The 24,853-nt window shown below is 46.6% G+C and overlaps 1 protein-coding gene across 1 annotated transcript in view; it reads right to left on the bottom strand.

Annotated features, from left to right (window-relative positions):
- Positions 1–24,853, bottom strand: part of Oseg4 (intraflagellar transport protein Oseg4) — an 821,277-nt gene that overhangs the window by 7,745 nt on the left and 788,679 nt on the right. The window contains 1 exon segment of the mRNA XM_068388427.1: positions 10,524–10,684. Coding sequence (XP_068244528.1) covers positions 10,524–10,684 — 161 coding nt within the window.

The raw sequence follows: 24,853 nt of genomic DNA, 5'->3' as shown, positions 1-24,853 counted from the left end.
TAGATAATTTGTATTTTTCCTAACTATACAAACCTTAGCTATTTACATGGGGTAATTACTTCGGCGTAGCTGAATGACGAGCCATAAGAATTTTAACAGTGCGTGCTCCACTTTACTTAGAGGTAGGACTTATCTTGGGGGACAGGGCTGGCGGGCAAATATGTATAAATAGCTAAGGTTTGTATAGTTAGGAAAAATACAAATTATCTACGAATTTGTAATTTGTTCCGTAACTGAAATACAAACCACGCTATTTACATGGGGTGACTTAACCCTTAGGAAGGGTGGTAAGTCCCTGCCATACTGGCTTTGGCTTGCCCGGGGATTCCATATTAGAGCGTTTAAGTACTCGGACAATAGGGAATCCCTGCTCCTTGCTAGCGGTTGTGAAACTGCCGCAGCCTACGTAAGGTGTGTGCGAAGGTGAAAAGTGACTTGTCCTAGGAAGTTGACCTGGAGTTCCTCAGAAGGAAATCTAGGCTAGGACTCTCCCAATACCACCTCGTCAGGGTATGGGTACATGACAGTATTACACTTAATACTAGGAACACAAGGAAGCATGGTCTACCTGCAGTGGTTTGAGGTCAGCTGTGCAGAGAACCCAGGATGCTGCTTTTTCCAAGGGAGGAGAGGATGAAGAAAAGAATAAGAGCCAGACAGATCTTTTCATTCATGCAGACTAACACCAGGTAACAATGCCCTCAACCTTCTGCTACTTGTCCATTAAGGAGCCTGAGGTTTAGACCAGCTGTTGTGCAGCCACCACAGGGCCGACAGAAAACGTATCGAGCCTCCTGTGGGTCACGTCTTGCAGGTAGTGGGCCGTGAAGGTGGTCTGACCCCCGCTTGCAGGACCTGCATCACTGAATGATACTTCATGAAGGGTAGGGACGTAGCTACGCCCTTGACATCATGCGCTCTAGGGTGATGTGACGGAGGAGGGTCAGGATTCAAGGCCAGGTGTATTACCTTGTGAATCCAGGCTGAGATGGTATTCCTAGTGACCCTTCTCTTCATTTTCCCAGTGTCCATGAACCAGGCTTGAATCAAACCTGGGGACGAACTGCAGCTGTTCTCTTAAGACACAACCTCAGACTCCCTACTGGCAAGGTAGGAGATGGTCTGGGTCATCTGTTACAGGACGGAGACTCGAAACCTGGAAAGAGTCGAACCACGGGTCCGGCACTCCCGGGTTCTGAGTCTTGGCAACAAACCTCAGGGAAGAACCTGAATGTTACCTCCCCCTATCCCCTTGGCCGAGGCTAAGGCTAGCAGGAACACTGTCTACCCGGTAAGGTAGTGATCTGGAGCCTTATGTAGTGGTTCGTAGGGAGGTCTCTTTAGAGACTTGAGGACTCGAACCACGTTCCAAGGAGGAGGTCTCACTTCCGACTAAGAGCAGGAAAGAACATGGCTTCGTATGAGGAGAGAGAGTCCCAGCGAGGAAGAATGTCTATCCTTTGAGCCTGAAGGCAAGACCTTAAGGCTGAGAGCCTTTCACTGCCGAAACTGAAAGGCGCATTTCATCCCGCAAATACACGAGGAGCTCCGCTATTGCTGGAAGTGGCATCGTGTGGAGGGATACCCTTTCCACGACACCGACCACAGTAAACTCGCCCCTTCGCCAGGTAGACTACTGCGGAAGACTTGCGCAGGATTCCAGACATCCTGTTCGCAACTAGTTGTGAAAATCCTCTCTCTTTGAGGGGATGCTGGATAGTCTTCCGGCGTGAAGTCGAAGCGAAGCTACGGCTTTGTGGAGGATGTTGGCATGTGGTTGCGTGAGTAACCCGTGACGTGGAGGGAGTTCCCTCGGAGGCTCCGTAAGGAGTTACAGAAGGTCTGGTGAGCCATTCTGCTAGATGCCCTATCGGAGCTATGGAGGTCATTGAGAGACTGACCGATACTCTGGTCTTGTAGAGTACTATCCTCATCAGCCAGAACGGGGGAAAGCGTACACATCGATGTTGTCCCACCGTTGTTGGAAGGCATCTCACCAGAGGGCCTTGGGGTCCGGGACCGGGGAGCAGTACAGCGGGAGCTTGTAGATCAGTGCTGTAGCGAACCGGTCCACAGTTGGGGAACCCCATATAGTCAGGACTTTGTAGGCTACTTGAGGATCCAAAGACCACTCGGTATCTAGTATCTGTGTCGCACTGCTCAGACTGTCGGCGAGCACATTCCTTTGCCCGGAATGAAGGTGATCGAGAGGAACTCGGGCCAACTCGGTATCTCTACTGCAAGATGGGATGGCTGTTCTGAAAAAGTACCTGCCTGTCTGAGCATATAAACCATCACTGTGGTGTTGTCGCTCCTCACAACCACAGAGTAGTCCACCAGGCTTGGTGGAGCTACTGAAGTGCCAGGAACACGGCCTTCGTCTCTAGTAGGTCTAGAGAAGGTACTTTCCTGGTTCTGACCACCGGCCTGAGGTCCTGAGGTTCAGAACGTGCCCCCCCCCCTTTCTTTGATGGGTCCGAAAACAGCATCAAGTCTGGGGGGAGGACGTGAAGGTCCACTCCCTTTCGTAGATTCTCGTCAGCTAATCACCACTGGAGGTCCATCTGTTCCGGTTGTCCCATAGGGATCAAGGTGTCCGGGGAGTCGTGTCCCTGACTCCACAGCGACCTGAGTCGCCACTGGAGAGAACTCATCCTGAGGCGACTGTTGGGAACCAGACGGGCCAGGGAGGAGAAATGGTCGAGGAGACGTAACCACGTTTGGGTTGGAAGTTCTTCTTGTGTGAGGAAATGTCTATGACCATGCCTAGGTATACCAGACTCTGAGAGGGCTGTGGAGAGGACTTCTCGAGGACTACCATGATCCTTAGAACTTGGCAAAGTCCGAGAAACTTGTCCCGGTGGCGAAGAGGGGTTGCCTTCGAGTCTGCTAGGATCAGCCAGTCACCCAGGAAACGGAGGAGACGGAGGAGACGGATGCCGATCCTGTGAGCCCATGAAAAGATCAGAGTGGACACCTTGGCGAACACTTGAGGTGCTGTGGAGAGACCGAAGCACAGCACCTTGAACTGGTATATCTTGTCTTCCAGGCAAAATCCAAAGTACTTCCTTGAAGACGGGTGGGCCGGGATTTGGAAGTATGTGTCCTTCCGGTCTAGTGTACACATGAAGTCTTGTGGTCTCAATGCAAGACTGACCGTGCCTACCGTCTCCATACTGAACGGAGACTGTTTGACAAACCCGTTCAGTGTCGAGAAGTCGATGACCGGTCTCTAGCCTCCAGACACCTTCTCACAGGGAGGAGTCGATTGTAGAATCCTGGGGACTCGTTCACAACCTCTTGGAGGGAGCGTTTCTTCTACATGGTCTGGACTTCTGCCCGGAGGGCCTGCCCCTTTACCGATCCCTACCCAGGGAGAAGGGAGGGGCTCGTTACCGACACTGGATCTATTGAAGGAGGCAAGCTCAGAGAGCTGGCCCTCGGCCTTGTCTCTGGCGCTCTTCATTCCCTGAGACCAGGGAAAAGCTGCGCTGGCCCTAGGGAGTTCCTGGGTGGGGAAAATTCGGTCCAGGACCGAATCCTTCCCTTCACGAGGAGAAATCTCTGGGTCTGGGGTCCCCTTGAGGTTCCTCCTGAGGGTCAGGACCTGCCAGAACGTGTGTTCTGACCCCTGGAGCTCCCCTCCTGCTGGACTAGCAGCGAGGTCTCCCGTCCCCAGAGGCTCTTCCTGGGGAGACTCGCAGACATTCTCCAAGGGTCCATCTGGTTCCTGTCGGGTCCTTGCGGAAGACTTGGGCCTTTGGATCCCTCCTAGGAAGGAAACAGGATTCCAGCAATGAAGGATGTAAGGCTTTTGCCCCCTCTGTACGAGAAGATTTCTCAGGAAGAGGCAGGGATTCCCCCATTGGTGTGATGGGGGAGAGGACCGGATCTTTCGACCCTCCTGGGGATGGGTAATGCTCATCCGCAGGGGAGGGCTAGGAAGTCTGAGGAGAGATAGGAGCCTACGTGAGGAATCGTGAAGAAACAGGATAGTGCTTGGAGGAGATACCACGTCAGGGATTCCTCTCTCCCTCTTAAGGGGGGGGGGGGGAAGTTGCTACTGATTAGCGACCCCAGTCAGAAAGCACAGGCTTCATAGCCTGAGTAAGAGCTCTGACAACGGTGTCCAACCAGGGTTGCCGACTAACCGTCGCGCTGTCAGATAGTCCCTCTGGAGGGAAGGGGATCGTTCAATCCCTTGGAGGAGTCGACACGAGGGTTCGCCTGTAGAGAATCTGCAATGAAGGGAGAAGAGTCCTTAGACCTGTCCGGAAACCTCCCCTCCTCCGGAGAGGGCGCTGCTCTGCGCTTGCGGGGAGGGGAACGCGATGGTGGCCTGACCGCCAGAATCCCTAATGTAATAAGGGCGTGATCGTGTTGGAGATCGGTGCGCCGATCACGCTGGTGATCGCGCGAAAAGCCCAGTTCTGGGTAGTGCGTGAATGAATCGTGCGTAGCAGAATACTCGTGCTTGCGCGCACGCGTACTCGCGTGAGCGTATCGACGATCGCGCGGGGGAAACCATTGGTGCCCGTGCGGACGATCCTCGGCGTTTCCGCGCGTATGAAAATCGTCGGTGCTTGCGCGCAAAAGAAGATCGTGGGCGATTGAGTGGGGAAACCATCCCGCGTACGGACGATCTTTGGCGACAGAAGATCGCCGGTGCTTGCGCGCGACAGATGATCGCCGGTGCTTGCGCGCAACAGAAGATCGTCGGCGATTGCGCGCGGAAAACTATCCCGCGCGCGGAAGAAATAAACGCGGATAATCTTCGGCGTTTACGCGCTTACGAAGATCGCCGACGTTAGCGCGAGAGAAGATCGTCGGTGATAGGGAGCGGGAAACCATTGGTGCCCGCACGCGTACGATCTTCGGCTATGTAAGACGATTGTCAGCGATCGCGCGCTCGTGGACGATCTTCGGCACTTACGCGTGTGCGAAGATCGCCGGAGCTCGCGCGCGAGAGAGAATAGTCGGCGATTGCGAGCGGGAAACCCTCGGTGCCCGCGCGCGAACGATCTCCGACGATCGCGTGCGGACACCATCCCGCGCGCGGACGAGCGGGAAACCGCGCGCGGACAATCCGCGATGATCGCGTGCGGGGGCAACGCATCGCGTGAGGGCAACCATCACGCGCGGACGAACCTCGATGATCGCGGGTGGGAAACCATCCCGCGCGCGGAACGATCTTCGGCGCTTACGCGCGTTATGAAGATCGTCGGCGCTTGCGCGCCTAGCGAGTATCAGAAGATCGTCGGCTAACGATGTTCGACGATCGCGCGCGGGAAACCGCGCGCAGACGGACTTCGAAGATCGCGCGGGATGGTTTCCCGCGCGCGGACGATCTTCGGCACTGCGCGAGTGAAGATTATCGGCCCTTTCGCGTTTAGTGCGCAACAGAAGATCGTCGGCGAGAGCACGCGCGCGCGTGTGCTAGGTTGAAGGATCAGCTAACTCGTAGATCAGGAACTGGGATGTGTCCCTAAAAGGGAAGGTAACCTCTGAAGAGGACCAGGCAGGTTTGCTTCAGAGAGCCGACAATCAACTGGAAGTACTGCTTAACACTCCGAGGAGTGGTCTCTGTGAGGGACCTCTCCCGAGAACGGGAGAGGTGTCCTTCATAGAAGAGACTTGGAGACACCGCAGGCTGAACTGCTGGTGAGCGCCTGTGCGCTATCTCAGGAACTCCAATGATGTGCGCTAATGCGCAGGGAACGGTAGCAGCCTCTGGAACAGGATGTCTCTGGAAGGCAGTCTCAGGAACAGCAGCCGAGCGCTGGCGCGCAAGAGAACGTTGGCGCGCAGGGGATACCTGGCGCTTAAGGGACTTACTCACGATGTGAGAAAGCCTCTTCTGCCCTGGAGGGAATGGAGCCTGTTGGATAACGGGGAGCGTGGGCGCCCAAAGCGCGTCAGTAGCCAGGAACGGATACGGCAGGTCAGCAGGTTCACTGAGGGCACGAGAGACCAAAGGTCTAACGTAGCCTGTGAAGCGAGGCCCTGAAGGGTTGAGTTGCGAGACCCCGAAGGGTCAGCGCAACGAGAAACCGAAGTTTCCCTGTAACTAATCACCGAAGTGTAGTAATGACTAAAGTTACGAGAGCCCGAGGGATCTGCGTAACTAATGTCACGAGACCCCGAAGGGTCAGAGAAACAAGAAACCGAAGTTTCCCTGTCACTAAACACCGAAGTGTTAGTGACTGAACAGCAAGCTGTTTCAACAGGAACAATCCTCCGAAGAGGAGTCTCTCTCGCGAACGAGAGAGGTGAACACTTCGTAGAAGAGACTGGTGATGGTGCCCCCAAGGGCCGTAGGATCAGCTGACGTAAACAGGAACAATCCTCTGGAGAGGAGTCTCTATGAGTGTCCTCTCACGCGAACGGGAGGAGACACTTCGTAGAAGAGACCAAGAGGAGCCCATAGTGCGGCCTCCCTCGCGAACGAGAGAGGTCACAAGACTGATTCTGCAGCTGCTCAGCCCCTTGAGCATAGCTAAAGAAGCGACCGCTCAGCCCCGAGAGCATAGTCGCTCGTACCATGGTCCGGCCTTGCAACTGCTCAGCCCCTTGAGCAAGTTACAAGGGCGGTCGCTCAGCCCCAAGAGCATAACCGCCTAAGGACCAGGAAAAAGGGTAAGAAGGGAAGTTAACTAACTACCCTTGGAGGCGAACCTCCTTATTGTTCTAGGATGCACTGAAGAGCTGACAGTAATCACGGGGGGAACTTTTAAGAGAAGGGAACGCCCATGACGATGTCCTAGAGAGACGGCAGACAGCAGACTCCCCAGGCATAAACAGGACAGCTCTGCTTCGAAGGCACACTACAGTCCACAAAGAAACAGCATCGTAAACTGGGAAATAAAAATGAATAATTATTTAACAGAAATTCCCCCGGGTGAAAACTCCGAAGAGTAACCCCGAGGGAAAGTAAAACATAAGAACGAAAGTTAGGTATACACCCTCCTCCCCCACTGACATGCACGGGCGAGGAGGGAGGGGGAAAAACAAAAACAGAATTATAACTATAATTATGTAACTGACTTTGAATGTTCCAAGAATCACAGAACCCCGAAAAAAGTGTTCCCCGAGCTGAAAAGTTAAAAATACAATTAGATTCCATAAAAATAATTGAGATAAATAAAACGAAATAGCGACTCGACCCGAGAAGCTATCGTAGAAGACGTAGTACGGAGAAAGAGGTGAACGACCTCGAGAGAGGGTCTGCTCTCCATGAAGGCAACCATGGTGGCCTAGGAGTGAACGGCCGTGACCAAGAAGAGAATCGTGGTGGCCTAGCGCTAAGCCGGCGATCACTCTCGTAGACGTACACTACACACACCGCACAAACACTGAAAAGGAAAAACTTACTATATTCTATACACAAGAATATATATAAACATCAATAATGTTTGAATATATTAAGCATAAGAAAAAGTAAGTTAAAAGACAAAAAATTAATGGCCGTCAAGCGAGGATGGGAGCAGAGACATCCGCTTGCCATCCGAGCCAAAAGTAAAGTGGAGCACGCACTGTGTGTGAGGGGGAGGGGTAACAAGCTATCCCTCCCTACCCGCTTCTAACTAGCGGAGGGGTAGTAAACCCTCGTTAAAATTCTTATGGCTTGTCATTCAGCTACGCCGAAGTAATTACCCCATGTAAATAGCGTGGTTTGTATTTCAGTTACGGAACAAAAATAGATTATAAGCATCTTATTTATTAACCTCAACCAGAGCAAGGTACGTTAAATTGAGTCAGATTATATAGTCCTGAAGAAGTGTGGTAATGTAGATAATAGCAGCCATGTTCGTTGCCATTTTGGTTTGACTATAACACTCATAATTACCACACTCAAAACATAAAGAGGTTTAATGTCTAAATAAACATATTCTAAGGTTTTGTCACTTAAAAAATTACTATAGCAAACATTTCAAGCCAGAAAATTACATATCCCTATCACATACTCTTAACCAGAAAATGATATAACCATATAAAATATTTTAAGCATAAAATTATATACCCAAAGCAAAAATAATACATATTCGCAAGTCTGCAGTGAAACGGCTTAAGAACATTAACCATAGTACAGTACATGTTTGTTAATTACCAAAGTGAAAAAAATTATCTAAGCTAACATTCTTAATATTTACTAACCACCACATTTACATCATAATTTTGCTAAAAAAAGAATAACTATAGTCTGTTTCATCCTAGCTGGCAAATGGAGCCAAACCACGTTTTGAAAGCTCGTCGGTAATTGGCTGTTGGTTCAGGCATTCTTCCCTCTCCCTGACTGACAAAGCTAAACATTGCATTTGTCCGAGGTACATGTTAATTTTTACTTTATGCCTCACTTAGTTTGCATAATGTCAACCTGGTTCTTTAGTCACACACAGATTAAAGGTAGATGATGAATATTACCTTGAAAAAAAAATATCCATATCTTAAAAAAAATATATACGAAAAAGTACAAATAGAGGTGAAACAAACACTGAAAAAACTTTTTTTACAATCTTTTTTTTTTTACCTGCTAATGTTATGCAAACGTAAATAAAAATGGGTGAATTTTGTATAAATTCGAACCTAAAAAATAATGCAAGGAAGGAACATCATCAATCAAGACACACAAGTTGATCTTGAGCACTTAGTTAAAAAAAGGAAGTCAAAGAACTATGTTTCTATGAAAAACTCCAAGAGGGGATGTGAGAACCAAGAGGGGATGTGAGAAATTGAATGTCTAATTAGCCTAAACACGTAATACTGTATATAAAAATCTTGAACCTTCTTTATCTTCAGCTTTTCTTATTTCTAGTCAGCCTTCTTTGTGTCCTGTACACCTTGTTCTCAGATTCTTTTCCTTCATGTCATTCAATAATTTATCTTCCCACCTTAACGTTGGCCTTCCTCTCCTCCTCCTGCCCTCCACCTCCATGTTCATAACCCTTTCACATAAAGGTTCATCTCTCCTCTGCCCCCTAAAGCATGGCTGGTCTAACTCTGCTTTTATAAAATTTTCATTTAAACTTTGCACTGATTATTCTATAACAAACTATCCCTGATGACTTTCTCCAATTCATCCATGCACACTGAATTCTGTGACTGACTTTGCATCGTTTCCATTTTTGCTCATAAAAGAACTAAGCGTTAAAGAAGCTAACCCTCTTTATGTCTTCCTGGCCTAATTTCACTGTTCCTGCCATTCCTCTCCACCTGTCCACAAATATTCTGTCTTTCCTATGCTAAAATTTAAGCCTCTACTCTCAAGTTTGTCTCTCCATCTTTCTAGCTTGAGTTGGACACCTTCACTTGTTAGATCAGTCAGCACAATTTTTTTATTAGCAAGCATTGCACACCAAGGAACATCTTATCTAACTTATGATGTTATGCCACCCATCTCAATATCAAACACATAGGGACTAAGGACTGAACCTGGGTGGAGATCAACTTTCACTTTGAACTTCTCTGTCGTTCCAACAGTGCTTCTTGTGTGGTTACTTATGCATATATATTTAAATTATTCTCAATTTTTTTTCAGAAACTCTTTTCTCTCTCAAGCACTTCCATACTTCCTGCCTAGGTACCCTATCATACGCTTTATCCAAATCAATAAACACCAGACGTAGTCCTTACTGTTTCTCTATATTTCTCTACTGTTTGCCTTAGTGCAAATATTGCATCAACTGTGCTCTTTCCTAGCTTAAAACAAAATAGTTCCTCACAAATTGTGGTTTCCATTCTGAATCTTCCTTCTATAATCCTCTCATATATTTTCATTGTATGTGATAGCTTAATTCCTCTGTAGTTCCCTAACTCCTGCACATCACCCTTCTATTTCTCCATATGTCTGGAAAAATCTTGAACCACACGACCCAAACTGTCCAAGGATTGAGAGATGGTAGAAGAAGGAATTGATGCTTTTTTGAAGGACTTGATTTCCTTCTGAATAATAACAGGATCAGCCAGTGAGTTGGGCTATTAGAAAACTTCATAACCAACATAGAAGGCAAGGAAAAGGATACTCTATTAGCTAACAAAATAGTCCCTCTGGCATTTGTTTATCAGAACAATTTAAGCATTTCAAACATAACCAACCTCATACTGCCAAACATGGTACATAGGAAATGAGGGTTAATTTCATCTAATAATAACCTATATAAATGGAGTACTCAGCACAAAAACACGTGTTAAAACAGGAGACATGCCATAAACCTCCTGAACTAATCCTTACTTGTATAAAACAAATAAAATTAAACCAATTAGGAAGAAGGATGAAGGTCAACCATCACTTTTAACTGACGTGGATAGGTGTAGTGGACCATTGCATGCAGTTTCCACCCAGCAGTAAGACTCGCAATACCATGCAAATTATTCCCCAGAGGGGAGGGATATAGTGGTTGAGAGAACAAAGTTTCGACTTTTAAGGTTGACAAGCTTGGCCTGCTCAGATATTAACCATGTGACTCACAGGTACGGTTCATAAAAATAATTATGGCTTAATTACTATAAAAGCTAAATGTATTTACCTCTGTAAGAGCTTCTAACTTGATAAACGCTCTTGAACAAGTAGCAAAAGCTCTATTTGCACAGGAAGCCAGAGCTAAGAGAGCAAATATGTCTTCTGGATCTAGAATACCTTCATATTCCCTCATGTGGAGACATGTTTTCATAGCTGCATCTACATATCCTGATTTAAAATAAGAGAAATCACAATGAAGAAAGAAATGAAAAAAATATTCCAGGATGAGAAAAAACATTTTTAAATAAATATTTTTTTCATGCTTAAATTCAAATGATAAAATTCTATCGATTTGAGTGACAACTAATAAATCTAAAATTGCAAATAAAGAAATAAAATTCACTCTCTTGCTGTACTGTAACCTTTATAACTTGCTATGTTCCGAGAGGTAAATGAAGGAAGTGGGTCCAAGGTAAACAAACAAAGAAATGATTTGGATCAATTGAAGCTGTGACATTTAACCATACATGTCACCTAAACTACAGTGGGAAGGTGGTTGAATTAATTTTATTCGAAAGCAGTAATAATAAATTTTGGTTAAATTAATTTTATTCGAAAGCAGGAATAATAATTTATTAAGTTATGAATCAATGCCTATAAATAATAAAATGCTGAATAATGCACTTTCCAGGAAGAGGTAAGTGATAGATAAAAGAAAAAAATCAATATTTAATCACTCGAAAGTAAAGAATATATAGAAAAATCTAATCTAGGTAAATTCTCACCTTTTAATACAGCTCTTCCATGCAATTTATTCCAATTTCTATACTGCATATCAAGTCATCTACTTTTTTAAAAAATATTCTTACTATGTTATTCTGAACCATGGTAAAGAATAGATATTATTCGTATCTTTTCATTGATACTGGGATTATTGTAAAAAAACAACAATATTAACCCCAAAACTGCGATATATCTTAAAGAACTATTATAGGCAGGTAGTAGGTTGGCCAAGGAGTTATGGGGTCCTTTGACTGGCCAGGCAGTACTACATTGGTAACGGTTCACTTTCCCTTTGCTTACACATTCACGAATAGTCTGACCTATTCTTTACAGATTCTCCTCTGTCCTCATACACCAGACACCACTGGGAATATCAAACAATTCTTCTTTGCCCAAGGGGTTAACTACCACACTGTAATTGTTCAGTAGCTACTTTCCTCTTGGTAAGGGTAGAAGAGACCCTTTAGCTATGGTAAACAGTTTTTCTAGTAAGACGACACTCCAAAATCAAACCATTGTTCTCTAGTCTTGGGTAGTGCCATAGCCTCTATACCATGGTCTTCCATCGTCTTGAGTTAGAGTTCTCTTGCTTGAGGGTACACCGGGCATACTATTCTATCAAACTTCTCTTCATCTTGTTTTGTTAAAGTTTTTATAGTTTATATGGGAAATATTGTAATGTCACTGTTCTTAAAACATTTGAGTTTTCCTTATTTCCTTTCCTCACTGGGCTATTTTCCCTGTTGGGGCCCCTGGACTTATAGCATCCTGCTTTTCCAACTAGGGTTGTAGCTAACAAGTAATAACAATAATATACCACAAAGTTACCAAAAAATCTACTTGAAAATACCATGATTTTAAAATAGTCAAATTGCTTATTTCAATACTTATCTGAAGTTCATTTATAATTCACCATCTGTCTGACTAGGTCAGCCATATAAAATGAAAAGAAACTAAAAATGATAAAACTTTGTTTAAATGTATGTACAGTGATGTACAGTGATCTTTCATTTATCGCGGTTAATGGGGACCGGAGACTTCCGCGATAGGTGAAAATCCACGAAGTAGGATTGGGTCCTTCCCCCGTAATTTTTGTATGTATGTGTGTGTTGGTACAAGACTGTTTAAAATACTGTATGGATATATATGCTTTATATGGAGTATATGTCCAGTATATTATGCATAAATCTATTGTATTTGAAGTATAAAATCATTACATTACAGTGCTGTAATGTATACTACATTCACTCACAATTATTTTACATAACTCTACAAATAATATACATTAACTCACTAGTATATTTTACTTAAATCTACAGTTTTTAATTACTGCATACAAACCATTCACACACATACTTTCATACGATGAAATATTATGGTGTTCTCACACTCACCAATGACACTGCAAATGACGATGATGACGACGGCACTGCAAATGATGAAGATGACGACGATAAAGGCGATGACGATGACAGACCTGTACACTTCGATGAATGTGATGATTTATGATGATGATGGTGTTACTGCACAGGTATAATGAGGCCTTTAAAGCAATTCAGGAAGCGCCTCATCATCATCAGATATCGGCGTTGGGTCGTCATCATCTGCTTGTGAGAGAGGCACAGAGGCTCCCACTCCACTCATAGAGGGGTCGAGGTTCACCCGAAGGCTCATTTGCTGGAGGCACTGACTGTGTAGCTGGCTTTTTAAACTGTCAAGAATATGATGATGTGTAGATGCTGTCATTTCTTTTTCTTTTGTTGCAAAATACCCTTGCATAATGCCATAACCCCATCAACATGGTTGCAAAACTCAACAGCTCGAACCATGTTCTCACTGACTGCTTGTGCAAAGCGTTGCAGTGCCATCGCCATGTTGCACATTTCTTGCAGGTTTTCCAGAGTGAGGCCAGTTTTATTAATTCCTTCGTCTTACTCTTCTACACTCTTTTCTTCACTCGCTGACTTCGTCATTTCAAGGAGGTCTTCATCTGTCAGCGGGTCTGAATGGGCCTCGATAAGGATGTTCACGTCTTCTTCTGTAGTGTCAGCGAATCCTTCATCCTTAATTATGCGGGCCAGTGTCACCGCCTTGTCCACTGCCGAGTGATGGATTTTGTCAGGAGTTGAAGCCTGTGTAATCATGAAAAACAGCAGGCCATAATTTCTTCCAACTTGAACTGATGGTTTCTGTTTTCGTTTCTTGCAATGCTTGCTGCAAGTAAGTCAAACATGACGCAATGTTGTACTTGCGCCAGTACTCTTTCAAGTTGAAGCCTTCTTAGTCGTCATCAACTGCCGCAATGAGGACCTCCATTGGCTGTATAAGTGCTGTGGTGTTAGGGGGCAGAAACTTGACCTGCACCCCGTCATACTGCAGGTCTGTTGCATGGCTTCCTGCACAGTCCATCAGGAGAAGGACCTTGAAATGGAGGCCCTTCTCAGCCAGATACAGCTTTACCTCAGCAACAAAGCAGTGAATGAACCAATCAGCTGTTAGGGCTTTAATATCCAGACCTTTGCATTATTCATCCAATAGCCTTATTTTTATTTTGCAAGGACCGTGGATTTTTTGCCTGATAAATAAGTCCTGGCTTCATCATAAAGCCTGCAGCATTACCACACATGACAAGTGTGACTCGGTCCTTGTGCGCCTTGTAGCCTAGTCTGTGTACTTCATCCTTGAAGAGGAATGTATATGATGGCATTCTCTTCCAAGAAAGGCCAGTCTCGTCCATGTTGAAAACTTGTTCGAAAACTACTGGCCATCCTTGATCACTTTTGGAAATTCAGCCTCCACATCGGGCAGCATCGGTGTCGGCAGAGGCAGCCTCGCCATACAAAGGCACGCTTTAGAGGCCGTGTCGCTTTAGAAACTTGTCAAACCAGCCTTTGCTGGCTGTAAAGCCTCGTCCTTGAGGGGCGAATCACTCGTTGTAGTGCTAGTACGCTGTGGTTCGTCAGCATCATCTTCATCAGCTTCTTCTTTTTTGTTGTCATCATCGGGCAAGATTTGATCACAGAGAGACTTGGCCTTTGACCTGATTATTCTAGTATCCTAACTCTCATTTGTTTTCCTACAATCTGCAATCCAAAAGGCTAATACAGCTTCCATCTTAACAATTTGCTTATTACTCGGCATTACCGCACGTTTCGCTTCTTTGTTGTCGCAGTTCTCCGGATGTTTACTTCATCTTTCTTTATATAGAGCACAGTAGATTCGTTCACGCTATAATGGCGTACCACCGCGACATAACTTCTGCCTTCCTTCAACATATCAAAAAGTTTTACCTTTTCAGTGATTGTCATCATTTTCCTCCTCTTCGACTCACGAGAGTAATCTGTCATATAGACACGCTGCTTAACAAGCATTTTAATGGCTTTACAAAAGTTAAATGAATCACAGAACACTATAAACGAGAGACACTCGTAAGAGTACAGTACAGCATGAATGAGAGACTGGTGGAGTGGTGGGATACACCAAGGGAAGATGCTGGGAAAGGATGCGATGATGCACAGCCAATCAGCTCACGGGATACATCCACTCGTGCTCTGATTCGTCGATCTCACACCAGTAACCAATCAAGTGCCTTAGTCTGTTTTCCAGTAGGTATAAGAGCAAGCTGCTCTCTTTGTCTGGCAGCTCAGGAAGCTTTATTTTGCACATCAATATGAAACATGGCTGCTTTTTCAAAGAAAAAAAAAAAAAAAACAACAACAACAACAACACCTGTGACGCACCGAGTCCGCGATAGTCAAACCAAAAAGTGCCAAGGGTTCACTGTACTACACTCAACTCTCGTTATAAAAGTGTTTGGTATTCACGAATTTCATACAATGTGTAAATCCGAAAACTGACACCAAATTTTGTAACAGCAAAATATTATCACAGAACATGATTCCAAACATGAAATTTGTGTTAGAAATTGCCAAATACTGTACAGCATAATGTTAAAAAAAATTGCCAAATAATGTGCAGCATAATGTTAAATATTACAGGTCACGTTAAATTCAGCATTATAAACAACTAAACAATATTGCATAACACTGTGCTAACAATAGCCATAGAACTCAAGTCAAAATATGAAATTTAGAGTTAGAAATCACGAAATATAGCATGATGTTAAAAAGAAAGTCAAAACATGAAATTAAGCATTAGTAACTGGCAAATAGCATTGTACACAATCAAAATAGCAAAGTAATGCTCAAAATCATTAAGTAATATCAATAAAACATAAAATATTGTTAAAAGCAAAAAAAATTTTTTGGGCTCAGGCCATGTCGTCATGATGGAAGTTCCTTCATTAGTAGCTTCCTAGGTATATTTGACTACAGTGATATATCCCAGAGAATTTACCAAAGGTATCCAGAATTCTAACTCCTGGAGCGAATATCCCTTAAAATTTTAAAAGGGATATCACGTAATATCAGAGGACGTATTCTTGACACGTCTCATAGCTATCTACACCCCTAATAGCGCTTTTGCTTCGAGGGGAAAAGTGGCAAGAATAAAGGAGGGTCGTTAAAGAGGCGACGCTCCTACCGTACTGTAAATAGTACGCCAAATCGCTACCGCGCGGCGCCACCAAGCCATTCTTTCTCTTGTAGCTTTGTTGAGCGGTGTTATCCTGTGTTATCTCTCGCTATTTTGGAGTTATTTGTCGCTATGATGTCTTCACCAGCCTCATCAGCCTCTGGAAAGTTAAGTAATATCTTTGAATTGTGTAAATGTAAGCTCTTGCCAGTTTTGCTTTTCGATTGAGATCGTAATTAACGTAACAAGAGCTGTTGCCAGCCGGATGGCGTCATGGACGCGGTCATTCTTTCTGTACGTTTAGTTAGCCAGAACGACCTTTTCCCGGCATTATTTGCTTTAATAACTTTAGCTATTTAGAAATTTTAGCAAGGGATTCTTATATTATGTCATTGTTGTCGTGGATTTGGCTATTCATGATCGATGCTCACGAGTGCTAGGCTTCCTAGCCTAGGCACCTACACACTTCATGCATGATATAACCTTCCTGGTAAAGTTTTATTGAAGCTCAGGCAATATTTTATTCATTTAAGATATTACTGCTTTAAATTTTCCTCTTCCAAGATAGTATACAAGAGAGTTTCGGTGAACGATTCTCATGCTCCTAGGCTACTAGCATAGGGGCTTTAGTATACTTTCATACATGTCCCCATTGCTCTTGTACATATTGTCTTTTAAGGGGAGACTGACACCTCCTATACCTTTTAAGTTGATACTAATCTCCTAGGAGATTTAAGAGCAATCCCCCTTCCCTCTGATTAGCCTTAGCTATCCTCAGTTTGCTTTGCTGTGAATTGAGTTCTGGCAAAGTTTTACTGAGGCGTTTCGCTTTCTTTCTCCTAACCACTGAGTCGGTTTTGAGCTTAGAACGGGACATCAGAGTAATAAGTCTGTGTTAGGCATCTTACTGTCTAGGTGAAATTATTTCCCATGTCAGGTTAAGCTGCCTTTACAGGAGGCTAGACCTCCCTAGTCCATACGTGGAGGGTTTTGTATGACAATCCCTCCTTCCTTGGTCTAGCAGACAGTCCTGTGCTGGTAGATCTTAGACCGAAGAAATGACTTCTTCACTGCCTAAGGTCTCTGGTACGAGATTCTGTTCTCTTGTGAGATTATGTCCTGTGTGCCGCTCTGTCACTTGACTAACCCAACCTCGGGAAATGATTTCTCCTACCTGAGGTTACTCCATGAGATCAGATTCCTTTAAGTTGGGTGGTGCCGTCGGGCATTACCTTACTTATAGGACGTTACCCCCTCCCCTCTGTCTCTTTCGTGTTGGATGAGCCATCACCCTCCCTGGCCGTCAATCTACATTTGACCCTAAGAATTATTTGTAGAACTGGCCTGAGGTTCCCTGTCTTGCCGGCAGGTACCCTCGTATTCTTTAGTGTTTTCTTCAGTCCTCCCTTGGACTGCCTTCCATAGCCCATGTGGATGGGATATGGTTGGGTGGAAGCCCGAATACAATTCCCCCTTCCACTTGAACCCTCATTCTGGATGTAGGCCGGCAAGGCTGAGCCTTTGCCTTCCTCCATCTTTTTTTCTCTGCCTTTCATTTTACTGGGCCATGTCGATTGTCTGCTGGCCGGCAGTTGCTCTGCCGCCGCTTTCCGTGGGTGTCGCTGATCGACGACCCAACGACAATAGACATACTGGGACTGGCTGCCGGCTACTGAGCTGCCGGCCTGCAGCCGGCCACCCATAACCTGGACATTTTCCGCCGGCTGCTGCCGGGTCCTACTTGATGGAAGGATCCTCGGCTGCCGGCCAGCAGAGCCGCTGCCGGCGGCCTGCCGCCCATTACTTTGAAGACAGTAACTGCCTTCAATAGCCCAGAATAGACCGGCATATGCCGACAGGACTGGCGGCATGCTGCTGACAGTCAGTGCTGTAGCCCAAAAGTTTTTTCCAACCTACAAGGTGCTTTATGGGCAGCCTATTGTGAGACCATCACATATAAGAGAGCGATTCTCTCTACTAATTAATGGTTATTAACCATTATTGTTTTTAATCCCCAATATTGAACCTAGAAGATTGTGTTAAGAAGACACTCTACATCAAAGGATATCATCTTCCCCTAAAATTCGTTAAGAATTTAGTGTTCAATATCGGAGGAGGTCATAGCAATGGGCTGGACAGGAAACACATGTAGGTGTCTTTCCTATATCTAGCTTACCCTATCCAAGCTAATATTATTAATAATATGTATGCTGAAATCTGAGAATTTCACTGAATACTTATTTGCTTTTCTTTCTTTACAGGAGGAGCATCCCGAGTGCGGGAACAACTTTTGCAGGGTCCGTAGTAAGTACTTCTACGGCCATGATGTGCAGGGCCCATGCTCGCTGCGCAGTCACCAAGGGGGCTCTCAAGTACTGGGACCCACAGGTATATACCGTTTGTGAAAAACTGGTGAAAGAGGCTTTTGATGACCGAAAGTCTACTGAGTCAAGGGACGCAGCAAGGGAGACGCTGCGAAAATGGGTCAGGGGCTTCCAGAAGAACACCTCTGGCCCATACCTTCCTAATGAGAGGATGAGGGCTTATCTTTTCCCTAGAACATCTTCGGATGCGGTTATTCCCCAGGCTCAACCTGAGATTCCCCTTGTCCAGATTCCGGTAGAATCTGAAGTATTGGATGCCTTGGAGAGCATCGAATTGGAGGACAACATGTCAGTTGTCTCGGAGGAGACTGAGAACAATCTCTTAGTGGAGGAACTGGATCAGGTGGATGACGTACCACCTGAGGCCGAAGTCGAAAAAACTGAAAAGATTTCGTTATTATCAGCCACGGTGACTGAGCCGGTGCCTTCAACTTCTTCCACTGCACCCCAGTTAGATTTCATCACGAGTACGTTTCACTCGCTGTTGTCTATGGTGCAGGACATTCAGAAGAAATCGTCCGAGAAAGAAGCTTCTCTTCGGACGGAAATGCATCAGCTGGTTGCAACACGTTTAGCCCCGAAGAAGCTAAACGTCAAGGATCTCCCCGCCTTCTCTGACGTCAACCCCTGGAGGTACGCAGAGCATATACCTATGTCGCGGGGGAAGATCTTCCTCTCAGAGAAACTGGGCACTGTCCCAATAGAGGAAATTGAGTTTTGGCCCAGCAAAGGGGCCTATCCGGATTGCGATGTCCGTCTAAAGACGGAACCTGCATCCAAAGAGGAGACAGAGCCGAAGGAGATCATCGTCCTTGAACTCTCTAAGGCCCAGGCCTTATATACAACCACCTTGAAGGAGAGGGCCTTTACTAGCTCCAAGGTGCCGGCTCTCAGCAAGAAGCACCCGTCCTTCATTGCTGACCCGAAACGTGCCTTCCCCTTTATGGACAAAGGACTTAAGGCAGCCTTAAAGGCAGTTGAGGCAGGGAAACCTTGCCCTACACTGGAAGAGTGTAGACCCTTCTCCCTCGCCTTTCCATCGGACGATGCAGACTGGAAGGATGTCCACAACACCTTCACAGTCGGGAAGCTGGAGGCAGATATTGCCGGACGACAGTTCGGCGAAGACCTCCCGAAGTTGTCAGACTTTCTCCTGCGCAGGGAACAGGAGACAAAAGAACGTCTTGCTGCTTCCATGTCTCTGCAGACTGGCCTAGAGACTATGGCAAGCATCCCGGATACCCCAGACATGTACATAGTCTTCACCAAATCTCATTTGGCAACCGTCACCAAGGACCTGTACAACTTTATTAAAGCCCGAAGGGCTTACAGAGAGTTCGTGTTTGCCTCGGCTGCGGTGAGACACGAGCCACGGAAGCTGATAGCTTCCAACATCTGGGGAAAAAACCTCTTGCCAAGCGAAGTGGTCAAAGAGGTCGTGGATAAAGCCGCAACAGAGAACAGAAATCTTCTCTCTAAATGGGGCTTGTCCTCGAAAAGAAAATCTTCAGCTGATGAGGGTCCCCAGCCGAAGAATAAGTCGAAACGACCAAGGGTGCCCTCTCGGTCGAAACAACAGCAATAGCTTCCCGTGGCCACGGTGCCCCAGACGGTGGCACAACCACCCACCACCTTCCAACTGGTGCCCCAAACGCTGGCGACCCAATCGCCTGTGTTCACCCCAGTTTTCGAAAGGCAGTCAACAACCTTTAGGCCGAAGTCTCGAGGCTCCTTTCGAGGATCCTCTAGACGCCCCTTCAGAGCTAGGGGCAACAAAGGTGGACGTGGCCAAGGAGGTAAATCCTCCAACCAGCACTCAAAGTGGGATGCTACCGGTAGGAGGGAAACTTTTCCTCTTCTGGGATCATTGGACCTTCGATCCCTGGGCCCACAGCCTAATCAGGAACGGACTAGGGTGGAGTTAGAGCTCAACTCCACCAAACTTCCCTTAATTCTTCCAACACTCAACCCCCATACTGGAAGAATATGTTCAGAAACTCTGAAACAAAAGAGTTATAAGGAAGCGAAGTCCATCAAATTCCAAGGAAGGCTATTTTGTGTTCCGAAGAAGGACTCGGAAAAGCTCAGAGTAATTCTGGACTTATCACCACTCAACAAGTTCATAGTGAACTACAAGTTCAAAATGCTGACGCTTCAACAAATCAGGACCCTTTTGCCCAAACGGGCATACACAGTCTCCATAGACATGACGGATGCGTACTGGCACGTTCCAATCAGCCGTCAAGCTTCCCCCTAACTGGGATTCAAACTACAAAAAAGAAAGTACGTTTTCAGAGCCATGCCCTTCAGTCTGAACATAGCTCCAAGGGTATTCACCAAGCTTGCGAATGCAGTCATTCATCAACTACGCCTAAAGGGAATCCAGGTGGTAGCCTACCTGGACGACTGGCTGGTGTGGGCAGCATCCGAGGAAGAGTGCATGCAAGCCTCCAAGGAAGTGATCCGGTTCCTGGAACACTTAGGATTCAAGATCAACTTGGAAAAATCTCAAAAGTTTCAGTGGCTGGGCATCCACTGGGACTTGCAGTCACACTGCCTTTCCATTCCATCAAAGAAGAGGAAAGAGATAGCAGGATCTGTCAAAAGACTCCTTCAATCCGCCAGGATATCAAGAAGGCAACAGGAGAGAGTGTTGGGGTCCCTCCAGTTCGCCTCAGTGACAGATCCAGTATTGAGAGCACAATTAAAAGATGCATCAGGAGTTTGGAGAAAATACACATCAAATGCTCGAAGAGATCTACAAAGACCGATACCAAAAGTATTGGTCTGGCCAGGGCGGATTTACATGTAGTAATCGTATTGGCTGCTAAACCTTGTTCATGAAGATGGATGAAGAAGGACAACCAGAAGTCCGTAGAAATCTCCTTAGGTTTCTTCGCCTTGACAAAGGCCACCCATTTTTTCCAGGAAGACTCATATTGTCTTCTTGTTGACTTTGACTTGTACTCTTCTAGGAAGTTGATACTGTCCCTAGAAATCCCAAACCGTTTCTTGACCGCTAAGGCGAGAAAATCATGAGATGAAGGTTCTGGGTTTTCACTGATGAAGCTGAGACAGTCAATTTCTGCACGCACTTGCTGAGTCAGAACTGGGTCCGGCAACGGGATCAGTTTCAGGCGTAGTTCCGTTACCAGGGGGAACCAAACGCTGTTCCTTGTGGGCCACTATTGCTGCCGTCCCCCGAAAGGATCTCAGCTTGTCGAGGACTTTCAGCAGAAGGTTGGTTGGAGGGAATAGGTAGATCTTGGACCATCTGTTCCAATCTATGGACATTGCATCCATCGCTTCTGCTAGAGGATCCTCGTACGGGGCTACATACCAGGGTAGCTTCTTGTCGCTCGTTGCGAAGAGGTCTATCTGCAGTCCCGGGACTTTGCGTAAGATGAGGGAGAATGATCTTGCGTCTAGGGACCATTCTGACTCTATCGGTTTGATTCTGGATAGAGCGTCCGCTGTCACATTGCGGAACCCTTGAAGGTGGACTGCTGACAAGTGCCATCTCTTCTTCTCCGCTAAGCGGAGGATGGCTAGTATCACTTGATTTATGTGAGGCGATCTCGAGCCCTGTCGATTTAGGCATCTCATTATGACTTCGCTGTCTAGAACCAGACGGATGTGGATTGAGCAGCGGAGTTTCAGTTTCTTTAGGGAAAGAAAAACTGCCATGGCTTCCAGGAAGTTTATGTGGAACGTTTTGAAGAGGGGAGACCAGGTTCCTTGGACTTTCCGATGGTGAGAGTGACCTCCCCACCCTTCTTTTGAGGCATCCGTGTGAACGGTGACTGACGGTGGAGATGGTTGTAAGGGAACCTTGTTCTTTAGGTTCTTGGCCTCCGACCATGGCTTGAGTAGGGATCGCAGACGATTTGGTGTCGGTCTTTTTAGATCTCTTCGAGCGTTTGATGCGTATTTTCTCCAGACTCCAGATGCATCTTTTAATTGTGCTCTCAATACTTGATCTGTCACTGAGGCGAACTGGAGAGACCCCAACACTCTCTCCTGTTGCCTTCTTGATATCCTTGCAGATCGAAGAAGGCTTCTGACAGATCCCGCTATCTCTTTCCATTTCTGTGATGGAATGGAAAGGCAGTGCGACTGCAAGTTCCAGTGGACGCCCAGACACTGAAACTTCTGAGCTGGAGACAGTCGGGATTTTTCCCGACTGATCTTGAATCCTAAGTGTTCCAGGAACTGTATCACTTCCATGGAGGCTTGCCTGCATTCTTCTTCGGATGCTGCCCACACCAGCCAGTCGTCCAGGTAGGCTACCACCTGGATTCCTTTTAGGCGTAGTTGATGAATGACTGCATTCGCAAGCTTGGTGAATACCCTTGGAGCTATGTTTAGTCCAAAGGGCATGGCTCTGAAGACGTACTGTCTTCTTTGTAGTTTGAATCCCAGGTAGGGGGAAACTTGACGGCTGATCGAACGTGCCAGTACGCATGTGTCATGTCTACGGAGACTGTGTATGCCCGTTTGGGCAACAGGGTCCTGATGTGTTGAAGCGTCAGCATTTTGAACTTGTAGTTCACTATGAACTTGTTGAGTGGTGACAAGTCCAGAATTACTCTGAGCTTTTCCGAGTCCTTCTTCGGAACACAAAATAGCCTTCCTTGGAATCTGACGGACTTCGCCTTCCGTATAACTCTTTTGTTTAAGAGTTCCTGAACATATTCTTCCAATATGGGGGTTGAGTGTTGGAAGAATTGAGGGAAGGTTGGTAGAGTTGAGCTCCAACTATTCCCTAGTCCGCTCTTGATTAGGCTGTGGGCCCAGGGATCGAAGGTCCAACGATCCCGGAAGTAGAAGAGTCTCCCTCCTACCGGTAGCATCTCACTTTGAGTGCTGGGAGGAGGATTTACCTCCTCGGCCATATCCACCCCTGTTGCCCCTACCTCTGGAGGGGCGTCTGGAGGAGCCTCGAAAGGATCCTTGAGACTTCGGCCGAAAGGTCAAAGACTGCCTTTCAAACACTGGGGTGAACACCGGTGACGGAGTCGCCAGGGTTTGGGGCACCAGATGAAAGGTGGTGGGTGGTTGTGCCACCGTCTGGGGCACCGTGGCCACGGGAAGCTGCTGTTGCTGCTTAGGCCGAGAGGGCACTCTAGATAGCTTTGATTTATTCTTCGGCTGGGGACCCTCGTCAGCTGAAGATTTCCTCTTGGTGGACAAGCCCCACTTGGAAAGGAGGTTCCTGTTTTCAGTGGCGGCTTTGTCCACGACCTCTTTGACCACTTCACTTGGGAAGAGGTCTTTTCCCCAGATGTTGGAAGCTATCAGCTTCCTGGGTTCGTGCCTCACCGCAGCCGAGGCGAACACGAACTCTCTAAAAGCCCTTCTGGCTTTAATAAAGTTGTACAGGTCTTTAGTCACCATTGCCAGATGGGCTTTGGCGAAGACCATGTACATGTCTGGTTTATCTGGGATGCTTGCCATTGTCTCCAGGCCAGTCTGTAGAGACAAGGAAGCGGCTTAGCGTTCTTTTGTCTCCTGCTCTCTACGCAGGAGAAAGTCCGACAGCTTGGGGAGGTCTTCACCGAACTGTCGTCCGGCAATATCTGCCTACAGCTTCCCGACTGTGAAGGTGTTGTGGACATCCTTCCAGTCCGCATCATCTGATGGAAAGGCTAGGGAGAAGGGTCTACACTCTTCGAGTGTACAGTAGGGCACGGTTTCCCTGCCTCGATTGCCTTAAAGGCTGCCTTGAGCCCTTTATCCATAAAGGGGAAGGCACGTTGAGGATCAGCAATGAAGGACGGGTGCTTCTTGCTGAGAGCCGGCACCTTAGAGCTAGTGAAGGCCCTCTCATTTAAGGTGGTGGTCAATAAGGCCTGAGCCTTAGAGAGTTCAAGGACAATCATTTCCTTGGGCTCTGTCTCCTCTTTGGACGCTGGTTCCGTCCTGAAACGGACGTAGCAGTCCGGGTAGGACCCTTTGCTGGGCCAGAATTCAATATCCTCTACTGGGACAGTACCCAGTTTATCTGAGAGGAAGATCTTCCCGCCCGACATGGGCATGTGCTCTGTGTACCTCCAAGGGTTAACGTCAGAGAAGGCAGGGAGATCCTTAACGTTCAGCTTCTTCGGAGCTAAACGTGCCGCAACCAGTTGATGGATTTCGGTCCGAAAAGAGGCCTCCTTCTCGGTCGATTTCTGTTGCATGTCTTGCACCATGGACAGCAACGAGTGCAAAGTACTCGTAATCGAATCCAGTTGGGGCGCAGTGGAGGAAGTAGAAGGCACCGGCTCATTTCCTATGGCCGATGACACCGAAATCGTATCGGCTTTCTCCGGTAGTGGTTCGGGTGGAACATCATCCGCCTGATCCAGCTCCTCCACTAGGAGATTGTTCTCCGTCGACTCTGAGACAACTGACATGTTGTCCTCAAGTTGGATGTTCTCCAAGGCATCCGAAACTTCAGATTCTACCGGAATCTGAATGAGGGGAATCTCAGGTTGAGCCTGGGGAATGACCGCATCCGAAGATGCCCTAGGGAAGAGACATGCCCTCATCCTTTCATTAGGAAGGTATGGGCCGGAGGTATTCTTCTGAAAACCCCTAACCCATTTACGCAGCTTCTACCTTGCTGCGTCCCTTGACTCAGTCGACTTTTGGTCATCAAAAGCCTCAGTTACCAGGTTAGTACAGACGGTACATACCTGCGGGTCCCAATATT

This window comes from Palaemon carinicauda, chromosome 1 (genome assembly GCF_036898095.1).
Source record: "Palaemon carinicauda isolate YSFRI2023 chromosome 1, ASM3689809v2, whole genome shotgun sequence".
In the NCBI taxonomy this organism is placed as follows: domain Eukaryota; kingdom Metazoa; phylum Arthropoda; class Malacostraca; order Decapoda; family Palaemonidae; genus Palaemon; species Palaemon carinicauda.
Note: the sequence above shows the minus strand (reverse complement) of the source record. Positions and strands in the feature narration are given on the sequence as shown.